This window comes from Pecten maximus, chromosome 1 (genome assembly GCF_902652985.1).
Source record: "Pecten maximus chromosome 1, xPecMax1.1, whole genome shotgun sequence".
Taxonomy (NCBI): domain Eukaryota; kingdom Metazoa; phylum Mollusca; class Bivalvia; order Pectinida; family Pectinidae; genus Pecten; species Pecten maximus.
This window is the reverse complement of record NC_047015.1, coordinates 14,422,394-14,441,934: the sequence shown is the minus strand read 5'-3', so window position 1 is coordinate 14,441,934 and position 19,541 is coordinate 14,422,394. Positions and strand designations below refer to the sequence as shown.

The 19,541-nt window shown below is 36.9% G+C and overlaps 1 protein-coding gene across 2 annotated transcripts in view; it reads left to right on the top strand.

The window, feature by feature from the left end:
* Positions 1–18,399, top strand: part of LOC117325704 — a 56,866-nt gene extending 38,467 nt beyond the window's left edge. The window contains exons 6-9 of one of the 2 annotated variants that reach the window (XM_033882129.1): positions 7–212; positions 3,805–3,868; positions 6,171–6,206; positions 11,690–18,399. In XM_033882129.1, coding sequence (XP_033738020.1) covers positions 7–212; positions 3,805–3,868; positions 6,171–6,206; positions 11,690–11,778 — 395 coding nt within the window. In that variant the 3' untranslated portion in view covers positions 11,779–18,399. The remainder of the gene's footprint in view (positions 1–6; positions 213–3,804; positions 3,869–6,170; positions 6,207–11,689) is intronic. The other variant, XM_033882137.1, reaches the window with a different exon arrangement.
* The last annotated feature ends 1,142 nt before the right edge of the window (positions 18,400–19,541 follow it).

Genomic DNA, 19,541 nt, shown 5'->3' with positions numbered 1-19,541 from the left:
TGTTAGGAAATTACAATTCAACATCACAGCAGCAAGCAGCCATAAACCCAGGGGATGTAGACCAGGATGTGATCGTGGCCTTTATACGACAAGGACGCATAGAGTGTAAGATAGGCAAAATTAAGGCCAAGTTCCATGGAGGATCAGCAGGACTCTGTCATTTTGTGTCCAAATTTTTACTGCGTGCCATGAGGACACAGATAGAAAACCAGGTAGATTTATTCGGTCTGGAACACATACTTTAACATATCTAATTTGTTGCTTCTGTCACTGGGAAAGATCTATCTGCTTTTACCTATACAGGAAGAAACCCTATATAAAGCCTAAAATTCATTCCAAATAGAAGATCTCTAAATTTAAGCCATTTCTTCTGAATCATTAGGACCATAATTCATTGAGGATTAATAAAATCAAATTTCTCTCATCAGAGCTTATAAAATCATACCAGTGTCATATCATATTTGTATCCAACCCAAGAAGTGAACATGGTATGTTATGTTATGGTGAAATTTGTTTGTAAGACGGACAGACAAAAAATTACTGGTAGGTTTAAGAATAACAGCAAAGATTTGTATATGTGCTGAGAAAGGAATCAGATCATCATTCAATAAGGCTGTGGTGTGGTTAAATGGACCACATTCATCTAGGTTTTCTTTAATCAGATGTGATTCTCCTCTTCCCCATTTTTTGTACTAACTGGATGTTTCCATTACTTTCATTTAAAGAAAGAGAAATTTGTAAATCAAGGTAGATTTGGGGGAATGCATTATATAAATAGAGGTTACACAACGAGTGGTTGTTGGATATGGAATTTATTTCACACGAGTAAGTTATTTTTTAAAAGTTACAAAAGACACGAGCTTTAGCGAGTGTTTTTTGCAACTTTTAAAAAATAACTTACTCGTGTGAAATAAATTCCATATCCAACAATTTCGAGTCGTGTGACCTGTTTCTACCACAATAATATCGGCTTGAATCAAAGGGAAACGTGGCCAAGTATAATTTCGCGTATGCAAATAACGTGTACCGGTGACGTCCGGGACCCGGTGATGTGACGTCATTAGATTATTGATGACGTCAATAACAATTGCAGCTTGGGTCAAAGTTCACCGTGTTAGCCAATCGAAATGCGTACAGAGTTTATACCACGTGTGGTATAAACAGATTGTTAATCAACAGCTGTAATGATTAACTGATGATCTGAGAGTTGAATAACGCAGGGTATTGTGGTAGAAACCTATTTCTACCACAATACCATGTGTTATTCAACTCTCAGACCATCAGTTAATCATTACAGCTGTTGATTAACAATCTGTTTATACCACTCGTAAGTTATTTTTTTAAAGTTGCAAAAAACACTCGCTAAAGCTCGTGTCTTTTGTAACTTTAAAAAAATAACTGCCTCGTGTGAAATAAATTCCATATCCAACAACCACTCGTTGTGTAACCTCTATATATGTTTGTACCGTTATCTGTTTCTGGATCCTGATATCATACTTTACAATTGATTACAATTGATTACAGTTTATGTACATGAATGTCAATCAAAATGTTGAGACTATCATAACTTTGCAAAAAAAAAAAAAAAGATGGAGAAACAGTTTCTTCTGTCGCTCAATTTCATCCTCCCTCCGTAGCATGACCCCATTCATACCGATATCCCATTCTGTCACTGGCTTTGCAATCAATCGTGTTTTTACTACCAGCATTGCAGCAAGCCTTGGCTGTTAGTGCTCCATGCCAAGCTAATTAAGCTCAATACATGTTGTGCGTGATTTACTATGCTGAAGACGTTGATGAGTCACACTGGCATTGTTTTTTCTGGCTTTGTAAAAAGTGTCAGACTTAAAGTGTTTTTGTAGGAAGTGACAGAGTGATAAAGTATGTACTATCAAAGTCAAGAGATCTATTTAACTGTCATCGAGTAGCCCAGTTACACGGAGTGTCTGGTGGCATTGTAATCGAAGCTGATGTTGTCAAGTGGCAATGTTTTAAATGTTAATTGTTATCAAGTACATGTATTATTAATTAAGAGAATGTCTATGTAGCATGGCATGAAATATTGAGTTGCATTTTATAAAATGTATAGCATTATATATAAGTGTTAAATAGTATGTTAAGTGGCATTAGATATGAAGTGTTAAAGTGGCATTGTGTTAAATGTTAAGTGGTGCATCATATAATATGTAAGTGGCATTATATAAAATGTTGGTGGCATTATATGAAGTGTTAGTGGCATTATATGAAGTGTTAAGTAGCATTGCATAAAGTATACTCGAAGGATAAAGAAATGCAACTAACGAAAAGTCTGCATTGCAGATTAACTCCTTGAAACTTGACAAAGTTCTGCCAAGCATTAGGCATGCTTAAGGGTACATTATTTGAATTCACTAATGCCTAACACAAGCTATACTCATTTTGACTGTTCAAATAATATAAAAAAGTAAAAACATGATATCCTCAGCCAAGAATTGGTTTTAAATTTCAATGCGCAACTCTTAAGAAATGTCTGTCTATATTTTAAACACAAAAATGCCACGACTTTCAAAAGTTGAGAGGGGTGTACTGTTGCACTTCATAAGATCAGATCAAAAATTAATTTGGAGTCCATCTATCGCTCACTTGCAATTGTTGTCTTATCCGGAGACACAAGGTCCCGGTTTAAGCACACCGTTTCCGAACCATTCTGAGCTTCCGGTGATGTCGCATTGGCAGGATCAGGGAATGAAACTCTCACACCTGGGCAACCGCTTTCTCCAGAAACAGTTCGTAATCAACTGCATGCATTCGGTCAGAGACCACGATGGCCATACCTCGGCCCACAACGCGTCACACAAATGCACTGGCTGAATGCACATTCCATAAATCGCTTGAATCAATGCAATGTTAGAGGAGGGTCTTGTTCTCGGATGAGTCAGGGTTCTGGCTTTATTGAGCAGACGGCCAACATCGTGAATATAGATGTGCCCACCGGCGGTATGTGGATGCTTGCATGATTGAAAATGATCATTTTGGTGGAGGATTGGTCTTGGTGTAGGGAAAGATTACACATGGTATCAAGACTATAGTCACTAATGAAGGAAATCTCACAGCAGCTGGTTAGAGATCAAGTTCTAGGGCTGCATGTTGTTCCTCTAATATAGCAAGTGACATTCCAGAAAGACAGCGCCCAGCCACATGTAGCAAGAGTTTGTCCTGTTTATCTCACAGCAAACAATATCCTCACCCTATTCTGGCCTCCATATGGCCCTGATCTCTCCCCGATAAAACATTTATGGGACGAGTTGGACAGAAGGATAATAATATCTAGGCCAAATCCCTCAGTTGACATTTGCACACGATGAAAAATTGAATTGTATACCATTGAGGAGGGTCAACACCTTGATCAACTCCAGGCAAAATGGAGTTCATATAACCAGTACAGCTCATGGGGTGCATACACAATATTGATGGGCCCAGAATGATTTTCATTTTGAGGGAGGTACCCTCGGATCATCCTGAAATTTTACAAGGGTAATAAACATACATGTGACACTAAGTCCATAACATTAGTTCATATAATATGTTAAAACCTGGCTTTCGGCAGATTCAGATTTCAGCAAGAAAAACTATCTGTGGCAAAATACAAATCTCTTTATTTACAAAATGACTGTAATATAAGACCACCAGTGTTCCAAATTCTGGTTAAAAGATTTACAATGTATTACTCCTATGAGCTCTTTATTTACCAGATACACCTTGTATTCTCCACGACAATTTGTTCACTCTTATTAACAAACTCATTCCAATTTGTGTTTATTTCAGGTTGCTGGTTTCATCAGAAATCTGATAAAAGATGATGAGGATAAAGCAATTATAGCTATATTAGGTAAGGCAATTACTGTGGAATTTCCCATTATTGAAAGTTACAAATGAATAGCTAATCACATCTCCTATGCTTCCCATTGGGGCAATTCATCATATAGCTGACAATTCCATCAGCTTGCTTGTCCATTCATCCATTAACACTGCAATAATAAACATTGGGGAAATATAGGATAAGTATATGTCCATCAGAACGTAAAATTGTGATTTACAAAACAGATCTTATTTGTTATCAAAATCTTTTTCTCGTGTGAAAAAGGCTGCCTGTACACAAATGTGTAAACTCATGGAAGACCAACAATTAACACAACAGGAGGTTTATAACTACAATGTACAAGAAGACTCATAATTAACACAACAGGAGGTTTATAACTACAATGTACAAGAAGACTCATAATTAACACAACAGGAGGTTTATAACTACAATGTACAAGAAGACTCATAATTAACACAACAGGAGGTTTATAACTACAATGTACAAGAAGACTCATAATTAACACAACAGGAGGTTTATAACTACAATGTACAAGAAAACTCATAATTAACACAACAGGAGGTTTATAACTACAATGTACAAGAAGACTCATAATTAACACAACAGGAAGTTCATAACTACATTGTACAAGAATTCAGACTCAAAATGAGCAACACTGGAGGTTTATATTATTTAGTTAGCAAGCTGGTCAATCATGATTAGCATTATTAATGTATATGACACTTGAATGAGTAGCATTGCAGGAGACTGGTATATAATTAGCATTTCTGGGCACTTGTAAATAGCAATTCATGGCACGGTCGCACCTGTCATAAGCATTATAGGGACACTGGTAATTAGCACTCGTACTTACATTCAATGGTACTTGTAATTAGCATTATGTCATTTACGAGGAGACTAGTAATAAACTTTTCTGGGCAGTCCTAAATAGCATTACATGACACATGTAATGAGCATTATAGGGACACTGGTAATTAGCACCCATGGACACCCATAAATTATTTAAAATACATGACACCTGTGATAAGAATTAACACTCATGGGCACTCGTATTTACATTAAATGGCACTTGTTAGCTCACCTTGTCCATACCTTAGCGTCCGTCGTTCATCCATCAGTCGTCCATCTGTCCGTCTGCCTGTCTGTAGACACAACGATGTACCAGCTGCTCCTAAACTACTGAGGGAATTTCAACGAAACATTATGGCAATAACCCTTATACATTGTAGATGTGTGTAATCTATACCATGTTGGAATTTTGTGGTTACCATGGTAACCAGGTAACTATACTTCGTTTTTTTGGGTGAGGGGGAATTTTGTCCAGTCAACTCCTCATAAACCTGTGAACTGCTTCAAGTAAAACTACACAGAAGTGATAGGGACCATGTGTATTTAATGTGCATGCATGATATTTCTCTACAGAACTTTTGGTTTCCATGGTTACCAGGTTTCAATACCCATATTCTTGTGGAAAACTTTGTCAAGACAACTCGGACAACTCCTATATAGCTATCAACCGATTTCATTTGAAATACACAGGAATGCTAAGGACTCATAATGTGTACATATGCATGCAGGTTTTTTACCCCACAAATTTAGGTTGCCATGGTAACCCGTTCACTAGAAATAGGTTTTTGTTGGAAAATCATCACCAGAGTGGAGGGGTGGGGGGTATGAGTTGGCCCTCTGGACGACAGTTCTAGTTAGTAATATCTTTGAACAATGGCAATGGCTTCTTACCTGTATCCTGCTGACCACTGAAGGCGAGATAATGTGACACATTATACAATAAAATGTGATGCAATTTTGTAGTGCCGTCATAATATCAGTTATGTTTCTGTAAATTACATGTACCAGTACATAACATATATAAACTTGGTCATTCTTTCTAAAACAAGAGATGATTAAATATATCTTCAAGACAGTGTATAATACGGTAAAAATATCACAGGATACAGGCCAGAGACCTCTTCATAGTGATCGGGAAAGCTCCAACCTAGCAATTTAAGCTCTCTGCAAATCTTCTATGACATACTAAAAGAATCAAATTGATAGTATAGAAAGGAATTAAGAAAAACTTCAAAAATGTACATGATACATACTGTACAAATGTATAGTTGAAAATTGCAAACTTCAAAGTTGGTTGAAGTTGACAGATTCATGAACAGTTCCTTTAAGAATGCAATTTATACAATGTTGTATTTACTTCATGCAACTATATGATTGGTTTCTTCTAGCTGAATCAATGTTATATTACAAGTTATTTCCTGTTGTCCAAATAACATCAGTTTTTTTATGATTCCATTAACAGGTCTGTTTGCACTCAACAGTGAATCACCTGAGGCAGGTAAGAACATGTTTTATCTCAGGGTCTAAAAGGAAAAGAAATTATTATCAATGCACTTTTTCTGTAATGTAATGAAAATGATAGATATGATTTAGAATAAGTGAGAATAGTGACAGAGATTAAAAGTTAAAACATCCTTTTGATGATGTCAGTAAAGTACATGCAGATTAAATCTAGTGTTTGGAAGGGCATCCTCATAGTGATAACTAAACTAACTAGTTCGGGGTATCTTAAACAGTCACCATAGTAATGACTATAAACTCTGAACTGTAGTGTGGGGTAAATTGTCTCTATGGGAACCACTGTACACTCATCAACTTGTATGAGGTAAAGTGTCTCCTTGGGAACCACTGTACACTCATCAACTTGTATAAGGTAAAGTGTCTCCATGGGAACCACTGTACACTCCTCAACTTGTCTGAGGTAAGGTGTCTCCATGGGAACCACTGTACACTCATCAACTTGTCTTAGGTAAGATGTCTCCATGGGAACCACTGTACACTCATCAACTTGTCTGAGGTAAGGTGTCTCCATGGGAACCACTGTACACTCATCAACTTGTCTGAGGTAAGGTGTCTCCTTGGGAACCACTGTACACTCATCAACTTGTCTGAGGTAAGATGTCTCCATGGGAACCACTGTACACTCCTCAACTTGTCTGAGGTAAGGTGTCTCCATGGGAACCACTGTACACTCATCAACTTGTATGAGGTAAAGTGTCTCCTTGGGAACCACTGTACACTCATCAACTTGTATGAGGTAAAGTGTCTCCATGGGAACCACTGTACACTCATCAACTTGTCTGAGGTAAGGTGTCTCCTTGGGAACCACTGTACACTCATCAACTTGTGTGAGGTAAAGTGTCTCCATGGGAACCACTGTACACTCATCAACTTGTCTGAGGTAAGGTGTCTCCATGGGAACCACTGTACACTCATCAACTTGTATGAGGTAAAGTGTCTCCATGGGAACCACTGTACACTCATCAACTTGTCTGAGGTAAGGTGTCTCCATGGGAACCACTGTACACTCATCAACTTTTCTGAGGTAAAGTGTCTCCATGGGAACCACTGTACACTCAACTAGTGTTAGGTAAATTTTATGTCTCCGTGGAAACCACTGTACACTCATCAACTTGTATGGGGTAAAGTGTCTCCGTGGGAACCACTGTACACTCAACTAGTGTTAGGTAAAGTGTCTCTGTGGGAACCACTGTACACTCAACTAGTGTTAGGTAAAGTGTCTCTGTGGGAACCACTGTACACTCAACTAGTGTGAGGTAAAGTGTCTCCGTGGTAACCACTGTACACTCAACTAATGTGAGGTAAAGTGTCTCCATGGGAACCACTGTACACTCAACTAGTGTTAGGTAAAGTGTATCTGTGGGAACCATTGTACACTCAACTAGTGTTAGGTAAAGTGTCTCTGTGGGAACCACTGTACACTCAACTAGTGTGAGGTAAAGTGTCTCCGTGGTAACCACTGTACACTCAACTAATGTGAGGTAAAGTGTCTCCGTGGGAACCACTGTACACTAAACTAATGTGAGGCAAAGTGTCTCCATGGGAATCACTGTACACTCAACTAGTGTTAGGTAAAGTGTATCCATGGAAACCACTGTTCACTCAACTAGTGTTAGGTAAAGTGTCTCCGTGGGAACCATTGTACACTCAACTAGTGTTAGGTAAAGTGTCTCCATGGGAACCACTGTACACTCAACTAATGTGAGGTAAAGTGTCTCCATGAGAACCACTGTACACTCAACTAATGTGAGGTAAAGTTTCTCCATGGGAACCACTGTACACTTGTTAACTTGTATGAGGTAAATTGTCTCCATGGGAACCACTGTACACTCATCAACTTGTATGAGGTAAAGTGTCTCCATGGGAACCACTGTACACTCATCAACTTGTATGAGGTAAAGTGTCTCCATGGGAACAACTGTACACTCATCAACTTGTATGAGGTAAAGTGTCTCCTTGGGAACCACTGTACACTCAATTAATGTGAGGTAATGTGACTCATTTTATTTAACCAGTACTGTGGGATGAGGTGTCTACTCAACAAGTGGGGGGTATGTGTTTCCATGCGTGGTAACAAATGTACACTCAATGTGGGATAAGGTGGCTCCATGATAGAAACCACTGCATGTACATTCAATAGTGTGAAGTTAACACTAACACTACCTGTGTGGGACGGAAGCACTCCTTACATAATTCCACTTTGTGTATAGACTTGGTATGGAAAGAGCATCAGTTCAGCACACCAGACTAGCTTGAGTTGGGCCTGCTCCCAAATCTCTGGTGTCCGGGATCATTGATCTGTGTAGTGCAGTACACAAGGTTATAAGGACAGCACCAAACAAAATATCTATAGCTGTTACTCTGCCAGCACACCCACTCTGTTAATCTGCTAACTTCTTATTATAAGTGTTTCTGATGCTGTTTTTAGGGACATTTATCAACTTTATAATGAAGACAAGTATGATCATATTAACTTCAATGAGTAAATCTGTGTATCTGGGTTCTATAGTTAATGGTCATTTTTACTGCTTATTGAAAAAAACAAGAATGACACTAAATTTTAATTAGTGTGACTGTGGGAACATCTATAGGGTATGTCTTTCAGACTTTTTCCAGTTTTACATTAAAAACTATAGGACTTGTTCAACCACTGCTAAAAATAAATCAGGATTTCATATTTGATTTGCATATCATGTGTGAACAATATATTTCCATACAACTTTCAAGTCTCAGAAATACAGGAACAGGTGGTCAAAGGTAAAAATCAAGGGTCCCAGCCCAGTCATGTAGTTTTCTGGGATTTGACATGTAAACCCTAGCTGGCATAGTAGAGGGATACAATGATTTACTTCCTTTGGCCAGAACCATAACTTGTGTTGTAGGTGAGCTATACGATATTGTTTGGAGCAGATATTGGTAAAGTTATATAATGTTTTCATACAAATTATACTTGTCATTTGTCATTGGAATCATTGTAATGCTTGTAAATCCCGAACTTGTACAACACTCAAAGGGGTTGTCATATAGGTTTTCAGTCACTTTGACAGATGGTACTGGCAAACCAAATGAATGAATGTCAAGAGAACAACTGTCTAGCTGTGTTGAGTGTCAAAATAACAACTGTCTAGCTGTGTTGAGTGTCAAGAGAACAACTGTCTAGCTGTGTTGAGTGTCAAGAGAACAACTGTCTAGCTGTGTTGAGTGTCAAGAGAACAACTGTCTAGCTGTGTTGAATGTCAAGAGAACAACTGTCTAGCTGTGTTGAGTGTCAAGAGAACAACTGTCTGTGTTGAGTGTCAAGAGAACAACTGTCTAGCTGTGTTGAGTGTCAAGAGAACAAATGTCTAGCTGTGTTGAGTGTCAAGAGAACAACTGTCCAGCTGTGATGAGTGTCAAGAGAACAACTGTCTAGCTGTGTTGAGTGTCGAGAGTACAAATGTCTAGCTGTGATGAGTGTCAAGAGAACAACTGTCTAGCTGTGTTGAGTGTCAAGAGAACAACTGTCTAGCTGTGTTGAGTGTCAAGAGAACAACTGTCTAGCTGTGTTGAGTGTCAAAATAACAACTGTCTAGCTGTGTTGAGTGTCAAGAGAACAACTGTCTAGCTGTGATGAGTGTCAAGAGAACAACTGTGTAGCTGTGTTGAGTGTCAAGAGAACAACTGTCTAGCTGTGTTGAGTGTCAAGAGAACAACTGTCTAGCTGTGATGAGTGTCGAGAGAACAACTGTCTAGCTGTGATGAGTAGAACAACTGTCTAGCTGTGTTGAGTGTCAAGAGAACAACTGTCTAGCTGTGTTGAGTGTCAAGAGAACAACTGTCTAGCTGTGTTGAGTGTCAAGAGAACAACTGTCTAGCTGTGATGAGTGTCAAGAGAACAACTGTGTAGCTGTGTTGAGTGTCAAGAGAACAACTGTCTAGCTGTGTTGAGTGTCAAGAGAACAACTGTCTGTGTTGAGTGTCAAGAGAACAACTGTCTAGCTGTGTTGAGTGTCAAGAGAACAACTGTCTAGCTGTGATGAGTGTCGAGAGAACAACTGTCTAGCTGTGATGAGTAGAACAACTGTCTAGCTGTGTTGAGTGTCAAGAGAACAACTGTCTAGCTGTGTTGAGTGTCAAGAGAACAACTGTCTAGCTGTGTTGAGTGTCAAGAGAACAACTGTCTAGCTGTGATGAGTGTCAAGAGAACAACTGTCTAGCTGTGTTGAGTGTCAAGAGAACAACTGTCTAGCTGTGTTGAGTGTAGAGAGAACAACTGTCTAGCTGTGTTGAGTGTAGAGAGAACAACTGTCTAGCTGTGTTGAGTGTCAAGAGAACAACTGTCTAGCTGTGATGAGTGTCAAGAGAACAACTGTCTAGCTATGTTGAGTGTCAAGAGAACAACTGTCTAGCTGTGTTGAGTGTCAAGAGAACAACTGTCTAGCTGTGTTGAGTGTCAAGAGAACAACTGTCTAGCTATGTTGAGTGTCAAGAGAACAACTTTCTTGCTGTGTTGAGTGTCAAGAGAACAACTGTCTGTGATGAGTGTCAAAATAACAACTGTCTAGCTGTGTTGAGTGTCAAGAGAACAACTGTCTAGCTGTGATGAGTGTCAAGAGAACAACTGTCTAGCTGTGTTGAGTGTCGAGAGTACAAATGTCTAGCTGTGTTGAGTGTCGAGAGTACAAATGTCTAGCTGTGTTGAGTGTCAAGAGAACAACTGTCTAGCTGTGTTGAGTGTCAAGAGAACAACTGTCTAGCTGTGTTGAGTGTCAAGAGAACAACTGTCTAGCTGTGTTGAGTGTCAAGAGAACAACTGTCCAGCTGTGATGAGTGTCAAGAGAACAACTGTCTAGCTGTGTTGAGTGTCAAGAGAACAACTGTCTAGCTGTGTTGAGTGTCAAGAGAACAACTGTCTAGCTGTGTTGAGTGTCAAGAGAACAACTGTCTAGCTGTGTTGAGTGTCAAGAGAACAAATGTCTAGCTGTGATGAGTGTCAAGAGAACAACTGTCTAGCTGTGTTGAGTGTCAAGAGAACAACGGTCTAGCTGTGTTGAGTGTCAAGAGAACAACTGTCTAGCTGTGATGAGTGTCAAGAGAACAACTGTCTAGCTATGTTGAGTGTCAAGAGAACAAATGTCTAGCTGTGATGAGTGTCAAGAGAACAACTGTCTAGCTGTGTTGAGTGTCAAGAGAACAACTGTCTAGCTGTGATGAGTGTCAAGAGAACAACTGTCTAGCTGTGATGAGTGTCAAGAGAACAACTGTCTAGCTATGTTGAGTGTCAAGAGAACAAATGTCTAGCTGTGTTGAGTGTCAAGAGAACAACTGTCTAGCTGTGTTGAGTGTCAAGAGAACAACTGTCTGGCTGTGTTGAGTGTCAAGAGAACAACTATCTTGCTGTGTTGAGTGTCAAGAGAACAACTGTTTAGCTGTGTTGACTGTCACAAGAACAACTGTCTGTATCCTATCTTGTTTTTTCAGCACAGCCTGATGAAGGGCGAGGCTTCAGGTCATCCATACGAAGGCTGTTCGGGAGGATGCGAGGCAGTCAGCCTCAGGCCGTGCACTAACACAGATCAAACCGGTGACCCTAACAGGTCACAACCCACTTACAGTTGTACTCATGACCACAAACAAGGATAAAAGGCAGTTACTTTTAGCCTTGATACATCACAAGGTATTCAGTCATTACCCAGAGAGGACACAGTCAACTCTTAAAGGTCATAAGGCAGTCAACCTTGACCATGAAAGGTCACTGGGCAGTGAGATGTGCATATCCTTCATACACACTTCATGGCCTTTATGCATGCCATACAGCCATCTTGCAGAGTTAGAGATCAGTCAAGGCACCGCATGTCGACAGTATCAACACTGAGTCTTAGAGACGAGAGCTCTTGAGTGAAAAAATAGCAGTTCATATAAATGAAAAATGAATAATCTAGGGAAAAAAATAGTTCTTTTGCCAAATGACTTGATGAAGGCTTCATAAAAAAGTGGGTGAAAATCCATCTTCATTTCTTTTGGAAAATAATATTAAAACAATAGATGAATTGCGATGTATACACGAAGGAGCAACTATAGAAACTTACTAGATTAAATTTCAATAAAGTGGTTGGTTGTATAGTTAGGAAAGGTCAAATTAAAATTGATATGTTTTTCTTACACCAAGTACAGTGTATGATAATCAGGGTCAGATCTACAGACTGATGCTGAAACTTAGATGGCTGGATCTCTACTCAGGATGGCATCACTGGCTCATTAGGTGTTAACATGCACATACACAGATAGTATGTCATCATTATTTGGAATATATGCCCAAATTTGAAGGCTACCTTACAGTGTTACAAATGTACATGTATATTAATATTGGTTGAATTTTAAATAAAGTATTTTCTTGCCTGCCTCATGACTGCCAAAATAAATGAGGCTATCGGATGCATGTGATTTATACAGGATAAAAATATGATTGAACTGATATAATCATAATGTATATATACAAACATTTATAGAATATATATGAAAAACCTATATATACAATGTATATGTAAGTCATAATCACTGAGCTTTGAGTGTCAGGAATGCTTCGATATTCTTGTGTTACATGATATTGTTGTCATAGACTTCTAAGGTCATATTGACAAGTATCATCATTTTTCAAGTTCTTAATTTACAAAATAAATTTAAATTTTGTTTTTGATTTGAATGCGTGTCTACTAAAGATCTAAACTCAATTTTCATTCCATTTTCCTCGTGAATCCATAATAAGAACATGTGACTATGTGTATGTATTAAGGTTGTATTTGTAACATTTGACAAATTAGAACATTTGATTTACGAGGTTACCTCAGACCTTTGAAAAGATGAACTACTAATTGTCATCATGCATGTTTCATCCCTCATCTTCCGAAATCATCCACATTTTTAAATTCCCAAGTCACACTGTCCGGATTAACTTAATCTTTCCAGGGTTACGGTCCCAAGACGTTCTATAATTTTTTGGTAAGTTAATAGAAATTGACGATGGCTGTGATGGTGGCCAGTCTGATTAAGGCAAAACATTTTGGGAATGTTAAAGGACTAAGCTGAAAACGTGCTTTTCTTAATTGGATCTTCATGGAGGTTATGGTGGACTGGCCAGTTATTGAACAATCATCTTATTTTGTAAACACGCATATCAAACATTTCTCGAGCTTCAGCAGGGGGCCAAGATTTAATTGAAACTTACCAGCAATGATTCTGAGATAGTCCAGACAATGAATATAGTTATATTTCGAGTGAGTCTGACCTCCAAAATTGTTGGTATGTTCTCTAGCTTGAATAACACATGTCATTTTAAACTTCTTCTCCACTCCCATTGGTGCCATTTAGCAGATGTTTTATTTGGTTTCATCAAAACTTCAACATGGCAGCCACAGTGGCTACTTTGTGACATGATTGTGCAGTCCTATTAGCTTTTATGTAGAACCAACATTTTAAATGTCTTCTTCAGTTCCATCAATGGGATTTAGTTGAAATCTGCCATGATGAACAATTCTGATATGGTTCTGACGAAGAGTTATTATTTTTCGACCCTGTCCAAGGTCCATCACTAAGCAGTAGACAGTACAGCAGACATTTTTGTAGTATAATTTTACAACCATACTTTTAATAAACAACATGATATTTCATGCAGTTCCACCAATGGGATGAACCTGACAGTTAAAACGTACCACAATGATCCCATGATGTTCATGACCAAGTTGAACAACTGTTGTAACTCCCACTGTATTGCTTCTGAGTATGTATGCCACACCTGAGTACATTGTACTTGGATATCGATAGTCAGATGACCATTAAGACCTAATTAATGGGCTTTGATCTTGTTATTGAAGGGTAGGTGTTCTTATAGTCAGACCACCCACTTAAGTTAAGTCAATGACCCAACTTTTCTCTGGTAAAAACATGCCAGAATGTATATGATTGTAATTAGTTTAAATCAGTAGATAGAAAATCATATTCCTGTTCCGGATTGAGTGTTACTTACTGGGATACACATTGATAATAATCATATATCCGAAAAATTAGTTAAATTACTAGCTGTCAGTGATCTAGAGCCGCAGTCAAGCAGACAATATATACATGTATCAGATATATAGTGACAGTACAATGTAATTTTATAGTGACACAGTAAAGTAGAAACGATGATATTGATTTTATAACTTCTGTCAATTTATATTATCATTATCACTTAATCATACTGTATATATGTACCCTTATTATATATCTGTAACAAATAAAGTAAATTTCACTTTTCCCTAAATGACCACACCAACAGAAATAATTGGTACCTACATGTAAGATTGAAAAAAATATCAGAATTGTTTTGTAGGAAGTCGAGATAACATTTAGTCAAACATATTTCACCTGCCATTTAACCATATTATTGAATGAAAGTACAAGTAGGGTATGAATGTGTAATTGACTGGCAAAGACTTGGCAAAAATAATCTCAACTTGTATATAAAACACACTATATATATGTACCTGAGCTCAGATGGGGAATTGAAATGTGACAAAACGTCAATATTTTGATTGACTTCACACTTCACTATGCCCATTAAATGTTTTTGGAAGTACAGTAATAGACTCCGTTTTTAACCTAAAAGGGACAATAAATTCTGGTGTCATGGTATTTTACTCATCAGAGTAGGGTATTGGAGTACATTTATATGTATATCAAAGTAGGGTATTGGAGTACATTTATATGTATATCAAAGTAGGGTATTGGAGTACATTTATATGTATATCAAAGTTGCTTTGAGATCTGTTTAATATTTATTGTTCTACTCTGGTGTTATACGTGTAAATTATTTTTTAATTAATAGCAGCAACAACAGCAAAATTTGAACTTTCTTAACCCATCAGAAACTTATGTTCTGATCAATAAAGCAGTTGGTGAACAAATTAAATAGTTTGAAATTTTGTAGGTTAAATTAAAGGTTTGTTTTAGTGAATTCATCAAATGATTCTATTAACAGTGCGGCAATGTAGATGATCCATAATAATCCTTTAAAATTACATGTATATGTCTTTTGGTGAAGGGAATCCAAAAGTATATGGCAACAACACAAGGCTAATTAAGATTGAGGCAAATAAACAGGACATATTAAACAAAACAAACCTCACTGCTATGTGTATCAAGATTATAATCATATTGATTTAACTTGTCAGTTACTTATTAATTGTATGATAATTAATTCTCAAAGTTATATATGTACAACCAGCATTGCATGTGATCCTGAAGCCTGTGCTATTTATATAGATTACGACATCTCATGATGAGAACTTGGTCATTTGAGTCATCGCTACATGTATCCACAGCTATTATTGATCTTATTACTTTGGAATTTGTACACAACAGACTGGAATTCTAGGCAGTCACAGAGAACCAGGCCCTGTACCAAATGTCAGTCAGTTATACTTGTTTGTTAATTGTTTTTAAACTCTGGTTACTATAATCCATAAACACCATACAAGGAAATTAATTATATTAATTATCCTTATATGGAAATCACTCATTATGCAAAAATAACAAACTAATTTAATTAAGTTTCAAAAATACTACATTGCAGGGAATGATTTGGAATTGCACTTAAATGAGAGTTGGTCTCTTGTATTAGAGTTTTGATTTAGTTCAATTTTAACGAATATATTTATGCCCAATGTACTGCACGACTCAGACAGAAGAGTTAAGTGTTCTGTGTATACATGGTATGTATAACTTTTGATTTCAGGAATTTGCACACATCATTCCCATTGAAGAAATACAAATGTTACACATTTAAAGTTACTGGGTTGGTGGTGTACAGGATAACTTACACTAGATGTCCAGTGGTTCAGATGTGTGCGAGCCGTACAGAAACCTTCATTCTGGGTATACACTAGATGTCCTATGGTTCAGATGTGTGCGAGTCATACAGGATCCTTCATTCTTGGTATACACTAGATGTCCAGTGGTTCAGATATGTGCGAGCCATACAGAAACCTTCATTCTGGGTATACACTAGATGTCCCATGGTTCAGATGTGTGTGAGTCATACAGGATCCTTCATTCTTGGTATACACTAGATGTCCCATGGTTCAGATGTGTGCGAGTCATACAGGATCCTTCATTCTTGGTATACACTAGATGCCCAGTGGTTCAGATGTGTGCGAGTCATACAGAAACTTTCATTCTGGGTATACACTAGATGTCCCATGATTCAGATGTGTGCGAGCCATGCAGAAACTTTCATTTTGGGTATACACTAGATGTCCCGTGGTTCAGATGTGTGTGAACCAATACAGAAAGCTTCATTTTGGGTATACACTAGATGTTCCATGGTTCAGATGTGTGTGAGTCATACAGGATCCTTCATTCTTGGTATACACTAGATGTCCCATGGTTCAGATGTGTGTGAACCAATACAGAAAGCTTCATTTTGGGTATACACTAGATGTTCCATGGTTCAGATGTGTGTGAGCCGTACAGAAACCTTCATTTTGGGTATACATTAGATGACCAAGTTCAGGTTACATGGCTACGTATAATAGGTATTTTAATGTTTTGAAAATTGTAGTGAACAATTTATTCTAGGTATATATGATGTGTACAGGTTACAGCAAATTAAACCTAAGACGTTCAGACATTAGTACTCTTTATCAAGTGGTTCAGTTGGCAGTGAACCAGAACTGTTAGTGAGGGTACACAAGGTTACACTGGTGGGTGGGTTGTATTGAACCAATGACTTGTAATTAAGGTCTGGTACACTGAGAGTGTAAATAAAGTGTAAGATTTTATATTGTTTTATTGAAGGTGCTTTTTCAATACCACTCTATAGGTGTTATATTGTCTCTGATGTAATGAGATAGGAGTATATGTATTTGTTAGTCTGAAGTATTTCTACACAGGTTCACTGAAATCCATTAAATGTTTAAATTCTGTAAAAGTAACTTTTTGTAAAGCACTACTACAGCAGTTAAGAATATAACCAACACTACAGATACATCACGTCTAGTCTGTATTATATAGGCTTATGGTAGAGATGGCTTTACAGTCTAGTGATCAATTCAGTACCTCAAAAGTTCTACAAGTTCAAATAATTGTTTTCAATAATTTAAAAGAAATTTTGAATTATTAAAATATCTTAACTAAATTTACATTAGAGTTATTGGTTTTCATTCAATAAATGTGAATACTAACTGGTATGGAAAATTATGTATGTTGGGTCAATAAGTATGTTGTATAGATTAATTCTGCATTACCCACACTGTACAATTAAAAAGTCTTTCCAGTAATTAATACATGTGTATACTAGAAATCATGACCACAAGATATCTAAATGTATCATTGTATTAACCAGATTTGCTAGGTTAGAAAATTAAAGCTTGCAAAAAGGGTTGAATTTTTTCCACTTCTAATATTTGTTTGTAATACGGTACTTAACAAACATGTATAATGACAAAATGCTCGAGAATAAAATATATATCACAATAAATCACACCTTTTACTAAATTATTACATAGACTGCCTGTTGCTAAAATACAAGGTCATTTAACAATTCATAATTTTCCATCGAAGTCTGCAATTCATTGTTTATTGAAAATTCCTTAGAGTGATAAATCTATACTATGATATATTACATCAGTTACACATTAGTTATTTATAATTTCAATTTTTATGGTGAAGTATTTTGTACAATTTATATAGCTAATAATGGTTAGAAATTAAATAGTTCTCGGGTAATATTAGTTTGGTGTTTATGAAACAGGCATGCTATTTTCAATACATGTTTGTGTAGCATTTTTGTAAATGTACATTACAAATTAAATGTATCATTATTTTTATGCACATTTTGTGGCCAAGATTTGGAAGAAATTCTATGGAAAAAAAGTATTTGTTAGTAGATTTACTTTATTGATTCAGAAGGTCTATAGTGAATGGGTATAAATTGATATAATACCTGGTATTTGGTGTATGGTCAGTAGAGTTATGTCCCTTCTAGTACAAATAGACCATTCTAGTCCATACCAGTAAAGAATGTACTTTGCCGTTAGTGTATGTTTTAGAGTATTTGTGTGCTATTTTGACTATTTTTAGCATATTTTTGTATACAGGATTTTGTTGGAATATGTTATTACAGATGGAAGTAAATGTTGGTATAAAATGAGAAAGATTGTGTGTCTTTTTGATTACTGTACAATTTACAAGTAATGTCATTGCTTTCTTTTAACATTTAATTTCAGCTAAAACGTTCACCTCAAACAAAGAAGAAAGAAAAGTTAAACAGGCCTTTATTATGAGGATATTATTAAAACCTAGCTTTATCACTCATCCATTAGTAAATAATGTACATTATTATCTAGCCCACCACCATCATCAGATGGTGGACTTTTTTAATTTAAATCACCCTACATCCATGGTCTGTCCTTTCATAAACAATTCTTATCACTATTTCTTGAGAAGTATCAGAGGGATATTTCTCAAACTTCACCTGTTGGTTTCTCTTGTTCACTTGTTCTGTCCATTCAATTTTGAGTCTCATCAGGAAAACAAAATGGCAGACACCCATCCATCTTCGATTTTGACTATTGAAGTTTGTTACGTTGTATCACAATTTCTTGAAATTAGTGCTGGATGGGTGAAATTCTCAAACTTCACATATACATTCCTCTTTTGTTTGTTCCTAGTTGTGCCCATTTAATTTTGAGTCTGATCAGGTAAACAAAATTGCCAACAGGCAGTTATCTTTGGTTAGTTTGTTATCACTATTTCTTGAGAAGTACCGGAGAGATATTTCTCACACTTAACATGTAGGCTCCCCTTGGTCCCTAGTTGTGCCCATTAAAGCTAAGGTCTGTTCTACCATGCAATATGGCCATGTCATATATAGCACATTTCATCTCTATCAAGAAAAAAAAAATCCATCAGGTGTCGAAATCAATCAGCTTTATTTGAATATTATTTTATTTAATGTGAGTTAAGGGATAAATATGATCTTAAACTTCTGTCCATGTCAAATGGAAATTATTAAATTATATTCATTCCATTATTATGTTTCAACACCCTCTGAAAAGCTTATGTCAATGAATTATTTAAGAGATGACGGAGGCTGTCCCATAGCATACATTATATATACCATAGGGACTTGGCATGAATTCCTTCACATTATTACGATACATACAATATGGACCATGAGTTGAGAATTTGTGCCAAGTCTCTCCTAGCCCCAGTCCTGGGGACTAGAGACCTTAATCTATACATGTATTGAGATCTCCACCAGTCAAGCTAAAAATATATAACAGATAACCAACAG